A 7,341-nucleotide genomic window follows, 5' to 3' on the forward strand; every position below is an offset into this window, starting at 1 on the left:
TCAATACTTAAAGGGGGCTTATAAGAAAGACGGGGACAGACTTTTTAGTAGGGCCTGTAGCGATAGGACAAGGGGTAATGGTTTTAAACTAAAAGGGGGTAGATTCAGACTAGATATAAGGAAGACATTTTTACGGTGTGTTTTTTATGGGTGGTGAAACACTGGAACAGGTTGCTCAGAGAGGTGGTGGATGCCCCATCCCTGGAAACATTCAAGGTCAGGTTGGATGGGACTCTGAGCAACCTGATCTAGTTGAAGATGTCCCTGCTCATTGCAGGGGGGGTTGGACTAGATGACCTTTAAAGGTCCCTTCCAACCCAAACTATTCTATGATTCTGTGATGAGTTTTGCATTGGGCTGAAGTCATCCTGGGAGCAAATGCTCAAAGACAAAGGGAAAACAAGAACAGAGGCCTTTGTATTCCAGCTGTGGTTGGAATATAATGTCAGATGACACAGTCCTGTGTCATCTGAGACATTGCCATGCTTATTGCTGACTCAGCCAGACATCACTGACTGAATCCCAACTCACCCGTTGCCTGCCCAAAGGCATCCATCCAGTGTTATTGCCTCTTAGCATGTCCTTCCTTTGGATTCTCCTCCCATCATCCAAGCAGTTGTTCCTGTGTACAGCCTTAAGCAGAGTGCGAGTTCCCTACTCCTTTACCAGTCCACATTGATGGCCTGTGTGACACCTGGGTTTTGAACAGCTCTTTTTCCATAGAGCATTGTCAGAGGGCACCTCAAGACCAGAGTCTCGCTGAGCAGAGCAAAAATGGAACTAGACAACCAGAGGAATTTCTTTCCCACAGGAGAGGGGAAATGGGGATGTTTTGGGGGCTGGATGCATGTAGAAGACAGAACTGTTCCTCTTCATTACTTACTTAAACCAGTTCTTTTCTCTCTTAGGTATCACAACTGTGCTAACAATGACCACCCTGAGTACCATCTCCCGCAAGCACCTTCCCCGTGTTTCCTATATCACAGCCATGGACCTCTTTGTCTCTGTGTGCTTCATCTTCGTCTTTGCAGCTCTCATGGAGTATGCTACACTCAACTACCTGGTGGGAAACAAGAAACCACTTGAGCACAACAACAGGAAAGCCAGGCTGGTAGGTCAAAGGGGCCAGCAGAGGTGGATACTGTTAGAACCCCAAGCTATTTAGAAATATCCCTCCTGAGCCTGCATTGGAAACTGCTGATGTGGTTTAGTGCCTGACCCATACTGTGTTCATAAGGTCCTCAGACCACTCTGTGTGCTGTGTCTGAGAACCTGAAAGGTGAGACACAACCAGAAAAAGCAGCTAAGGCTCCCCCAAAACAAGGAGGTCCCTGTCAGAGCCAGGCACCCTGTGCTCTCTTCAAAATTGCTGGAGAGCTTATGAGTACAGTTTAGGATGACTGACATGACCAAATGTAAATGTCCACTTTAAGACAGGGTGATCCACACCCAGGTTCTTCCACCTGGACTAGTTTGACCTCTGTGGATTACAGAGGTATCTTAGGTCACAGAGATGCAGAAACCTACTTTCTTTTGTGGTCTGTCCATCAGAAGACCTCCTGAGTGTGGGGATAGTGAACCCAGAGTGGTCATCATCTTCTTGAGATCTGCCCCAGGCTCATGGCAGGTACTTCTGACACATCAGCTGAAACAGGCCTCTGAATTGGGACAGAACTGAAAGCAAAAAAGACAGATCTCTTCTGTGCCAGTCTCATTTCCCAGCACGGGCAGAGAGAGCTCTTCCATGAGGCTGATGATATGCCTCTTCTCCTGGGCCAAGAGGTTATGAGTCACACACAGCCTTTCCCCAGCTTTTCTCCAGCAACTGACAGCAACCAGAAGACACATCTGGACTGTGTGCTGTGTCTTCAGAGACAGCTGAGCTCAGGGGAATGAGGGAAGAGGCTAGCACAGCTGAAACCAAACAGGTCCTGTTTCTGCACTGACTATTAGTGGCAGAGATGGGGAATCAGAACAATTAGGTCTCTGCTGACTAAGGCTATGCCCTAGGGTACCAGGGAGGAAACTCACAGTCATGCAGGGAGCTGCCAGTGTCCACAGTATGCCAAGGTGGTGATTTACAACCAGGTGCAGAGATGGGCGATGATCAGTCATCCCTCTCCATTGAACTGCACCTATGCTATTGTCAATGAGTTTTGGTGTCTAGAACATGGTTTCTTGCCCTTTCCTTCCCTTTAATCCACCTACCCCTCCACATTACAGCCGCCTGCCGGTGCACAGGTGATGCCATCCTTTACCACCATCAACATCAACAACATCATGCACTGGCCCCCAGAGATAGAGGAGGATGAGGATGACGACCCTGGCTCCCCGTGCCTGGAAGGAAAGGAATGTGAGAGGTTCTTCTGCTGCATTGAAGACTGTCAGACAGGAATGTGGCGGGAGGGGAGGGTCCGCATTCACATCTCCCGTCTGGACTCCTACTCTCGCGTCTTCTTCCCCACCGCCTTCCTGCTCTTCAACATTGTCTACTGGATTGCCTATCTCTATCTCTAGCCATTCTTTGTCCTCAGCTGGAATGGAGTGGGGACCAGCAAGATGGGCTTCTCAAGAAGCATAGAGAACAGCATCTCTTCTGTTGTAGTCGATTGTCGGTCTGAGCAATCCAGCCTGGTGATTCCCTCTTTCTGCTCTCTCATCTCTTCTGAGAAGAACCAGACAGCTTTTTTTTAGCCTTCTAACATATCTTTTTAGAGAATCTACCCTTCCCAAACAACCCCCTCTCCAGCACCACCAGCATTTTACTCCTTGTAAGACTGCCCAAAAACGTCCTGTTCCCATCTCAAATGTTAGGGATTTTGTCAAAAACAAAAACCTTAATGCATTTCATTTTTCCATCCAATCCTACTCCAAAATTCCATGGGAAGTGATGGGAAATGGAGTTTTCTGCATAGTTACTAAGATTGGAAAGGAAATAAAGTAGATCTTACAACTTCTGCACCACTTCCACCGGAACAGACTTTGTGGAGCGCTAGAGGCTTGGAAAGGTCAGAAGGAAAGAAGTGTGAAAGAGGGCAGCAGTACAGCTTTCCCACAGTAACTGGGCTTGGCTAAAATGTTTTGAACCTGCCCAGAAAGCTGACAGTGGCACTGACAAGAATGGAGTAGCTGCAAGGCTCCACCAGCTCCCTGTAGAATATCTGTGGAGCATTCCTCATGCATCACTCCACTTGTTGTACCAAGTGGCACCCAAGGCATCCACCCACTGAGGCATTGCTGATTCTCATCAGATGGTGGTAAAAAGCACTTCACAAGTTTGAAAGGCCCATCTGCCTTACTGGAGCAGACTCCTCAGGGCCCACGGTGACATTCTGCTTATGCTGGGCATAGCCAAAAGAGAGAGGAAGTCCTTACACTACAAAGACCAGAAGGAGTTTCACGAGCCAGTTGTGATGTAGCTTCCTCTGGCCTGTCTCATGTGAATTGGGCCCTATTGTACCATGCATCATAGCAGGGAAGTGCTCTCCTTCACAACGACGCTTGTTGAAACCATTAGATCTTTGCTTGGTAGTACGTGCTAACCTGAGAAAAGGGTACTAGAAAAGGGAACATGATCAGCTACCAGTGCTGCACCTACCAGTGGTGGGGAGAGAGCATTCCTGCAGCTCAAATGTGTTTCCTTACTTCCTTTTTTTTTAATAATTACATTAAAAAAACAGACTTCACTAAAACCGTATGGCTCCTCCCAGTTGCCAGCAATATTTGCCCTTTTCTTCCCAAAATCAGGAAATGGAGCGAGTCATCCTTGGTAGATTTCAGGAAGGTCAGACATAGTGATATGGTTCCTTATGGTCCATCTTAAAGGGCTAGAGAAATGCGTAATACAGTCACAACTGGGAAGAGGAAGAGGAAACTCAGCCCAAGGTCCCAAGGTCCATAATGTGTAAATCAGCCGTCTCCCCATTTATACCAACTGCTGATGTGGCCCACAGCATGATTGTGAAAAGCAGTGTGCCATTAATAGTTACTTACTGTGTAAATTACAAACAAACAAAAAAATCCTTTTAAAAACAGCATGTTTTAGAAACAATTAGTACTTAAAAGGCTTGTCACGAGAAGAAAGCTGGCATGGCTGCAGAGAAAAAGCTAGGAACAGCTGGCTTACAGGACAGCTAACAGGGGCAGAAGGTTTTACATATTCTTAGAGAGCAATTTGATCTGGTTTAAAGATGGATTTTGACACTGTTAAATCTGATCTGAATAATGAAGTGTCATGTTTAATTCATTCATAAATACAGCCTTACCTTGGTTCCAGAGGAACAGCTAGAGCGCCTAATTAAGTATACAGTAGTACAACACTCAGCTAAGTATAACCTAATGGGGTCAGACCAGCATAGCTCTGGAAGGGGAAATTGTGCCTGTCTAACCTGTTACAGTTCTTCTTTTAAAATACCAAGTAAGAGATAAAGGTTACCCAGAAGCATAATTTGCTTAGCTATTCCGACAGCTTTTGAAAGGATGGAAAGAAATTATGGCGGGGGGGTCTAACTGAGGAAATTGATTTACCAAAAGAATTATTAAGGAGGTTCTAATTAGAGGAAATTAACTGAGGAGAGGGGAAAAGGAAATTGATACCAAAAGAATTATTAAGGAGGTTCTAATTAGAGGAAATTAACTGAGGAGAGGGGAAAAAAGAATTGTTAAGGAGGCTCTAATTAGAGGAAATTAATGTTTTAGAGAGAAAGACAGAGAGGGAGAAATCTAAGAAAAGAATCAAAACAACTTCCAGACAAGGAGAGCTGTTGGGTGACAGTACCAACTCCCAGGCAAGTGGGCTGATGTTCTGGTTCTGATAGCAAAGCGCTATTAGATGTAGCAACAGAAAAACCTCCTATGACTCAACCGTACACTGACAAGGAGCTGGATTAAACAGGGTCCTGTGATCTCTGTGGGGAGCCAAAAGGAAAGAGCATCCTATATTAAAACTGGCTTACGCGACAGACTCTGAGTGAAGCATGTCTTCAGGTATCAGAAGGCAGCTGCTAGTGTGTGCGTGGGAGGGGGCACCCTGGTGGCAAACCAGGGCCCGTGCCAAATATGCTCATTAACAGTACGGTGGCATAAAAGGCGTGCAGGCAACATAGGCTGCAGCGAACACAGGCAGCAAAATGTGGAAGGGGAGCATCTGAGAAAGGGATGGTGGAAGGAAAAATTTAACATCCATGTGCAAAGGAGTCCAAACATCTGCAATTCACTGTAGCTTCGAAGCACTTGGGAGACTTGATGGACACAGATAATCATCATGGGCACTGCTGTACAGACTTCAGCCCTGAGAGCAGCAGCTTGTTGAAATTAGACCTTTTACAGAATCAGCCAGGAGAGAAGCAGGGTGTACAAGAGACCTAAAAGGATGACAGGGACTTGGGCAAAGTAGACTTGAAAGATTATAAGATTTCACCAAAAAAAAGATAAAGCCAACACACACCTAGGTAGTTTAACCAATGATGGAGGATTTGACAGAGGAAAATAGCCTAGCGTGGGCTGGAGCACAAGGAAGCTGATTACTAAGGCTGGGGAAGGAGGAGGGAGGGGGCTTTTTGGCTTAGGGAAATCTGTGCCCATCATAAATAGCTCAATAAATAAAGGCATGCACGAATTCAATCATGTTTTTCAGTTTCTACAGTATCTCAAAAAAGGAAAGCTAAGAAAAGACAGAAAGAAAAATCCGCCATTTTTTTTAACTACTTTGCAAAGCTCCAGTTTCCTGAAAAAAGGTTTCCCTGCTCTCAGCAGGGAATCCAGGGCACAGTAACCGTGTTTGGCCCGGCTCAGCAAGGCAGTGGGAGCCAAGCCCCACTGGTCCCCTCCTAGATTGGCATAAACCACCTGCCCTTCCCTGCATGCTGTAGTTTCTGCCATCATGCTGGAGTGGGTTATGGTACCGCAGTGTCTTTCAGCCTGGGACAGCTATTGCCTTTTCACCAGCGTCTGACTAGCTCACTCCAGGGGACACAGCCTAAGAACACGGGGCTGAGCTGTGCATCACCAGGCAGGAGGGACAGAGACACCTGGGCAGCTGTAAGACACCTGGGTGGCTGCTCTGCCTCCTCCTCTCACATAGGTTTCAACCTTCTTCCCCGCCCGGAAACTTGGTGGAGAAGCCGGGTATTGCCATCGTCACAGGCAAGTTGGCACTGGGCTTTCCTCACCTCCTCCCTCCCCTTTCCAGGGTTGATCGAGTCACCTTCCCACCCGCAGCGCCTACAGAGGACCTCTGTCAGACAGCTACTACATGACAAGTTTCCTTGCTGGTGGCCTGAGAGTGCCTGATGCTGGCTATCATGGCTGATCCTGTAGCAGAAGAACACACATCCCAAGTTAGTGAACTTTGCTATGAATGTGGTCAGTTCCACCTCTTGCTGGACAATCATCTCTACAACTTCCACGATAAAGTGGACGATAAACTCATGTGCCATATCTGCCTTTAGGCTCTGCTCCAACCTATGGACACCCCCTGTGGACATATGTACTGTTTCAAATGCCTTGAAAATGTCATGCAGGAGTATAAATTTGTCCTGTGGATCGGAAAAAAGCTCTCTTTCCAGCAGTGGCACAAGTCCAGCCTTCTAGTACAAAACCTGTTGGATAAGCTGATTGTCTTCTGTCCTTTCAAGGCAGAGTGTCAGCAGGCAATGCAGCAGTGTGAACTAGAAGCTCATCTGCAGAACAGGTGTCCTGGCTTCAAGATATACAAATCTGAACTACAGTGGAAAAAGAATCCCATTTCCAAAGGGAAGGCACATCCTCCTACCAAGGTGGAGACAAACACACACAAGGATCCAGAGGTACCAAGTGGAGGATCGTCATTTGTGGCAGAAAGCTCTGCAGCTGCTGTGGTATCGCTAGGAACTGCAGAGCTTGGACTGGTTAATCCAGCTTTTGAAGAGACTGAAGAAGACCCTCCTCAGAGAGTTAGTCTTATGGCTGAAACGAACACAATTGAAATTCACGGAGAAGACCCTGAGGAAGAGTTGAGGAGGAGGATAGCTGGGGGTAAAGACACCCCACTAGGAACCACTGTTGTTCAGGAAGTCTTGCGGGATTCTGTCATTGCTGGAGATGGAAGAATAGCACCTGGGGACCATATTCTTGAGGTGAATGGTGTCAACATCAGCAGTGTGACTCACTGCCAAGCTGACTCCTTCCTGCACCACCCAGGGCTCAGTATTGGGGCCAGTTCTGTTCAATATCTTTATCAATGATCTGGATGAGGGGATCGAGTGCACCCTCAGTAAGTTTGCAGATGACACCAAGTTGGGCGGGAGTGTTGATCTGCTCGAGGGTAGGAAGGCTCTGCAGAGGGACCTGGACAGGCTGGAT

General features: G+C 47.0%; 1 protein-coding gene across 1 annotated transcript in view; it reads left to right on the forward strand.

Annotated features, from left to right (window-relative positions):
* Nucleotides 1-2,627, forward strand: part of LOC103895712 (gamma-aminobutyric acid receptor subunit gamma-4) — a 32,659-nt gene extending 30,032 nt beyond the window's left edge. The window contains exons 8-9 of the mRNA XM_009275388.2: nt 909-1,111; nt 2,224-2,627. Coding sequence (XP_009273663.1) covers nt 909-1,111; nt 2,224-2,517 — 497 coding nt within the window. The 3' untranslated portion in view covers nt 2,518-2,627. The remainder of the gene's footprint in view (nt 1-908; nt 1,112-2,223) is intronic.
* The last annotated feature ends 4,714 nt before the right edge of the window (nt 2,628-7,341 follow it).

The sequence above is a fragment of the Aptenodytes forsteri genome, unplaced genomic scaffold, assembly GCF_000699145.1.
Source record: "Aptenodytes forsteri isolate BGI_AS27 unplaced genomic scaffold, ASM69914v1 Scaffold143, whole genome shotgun sequence".
NCBI classification, from domain to species: Eukaryota; Metazoa; Chordata; class Aves; order Sphenisciformes; family Spheniscidae; genus Aptenodytes; species Aptenodytes forsteri.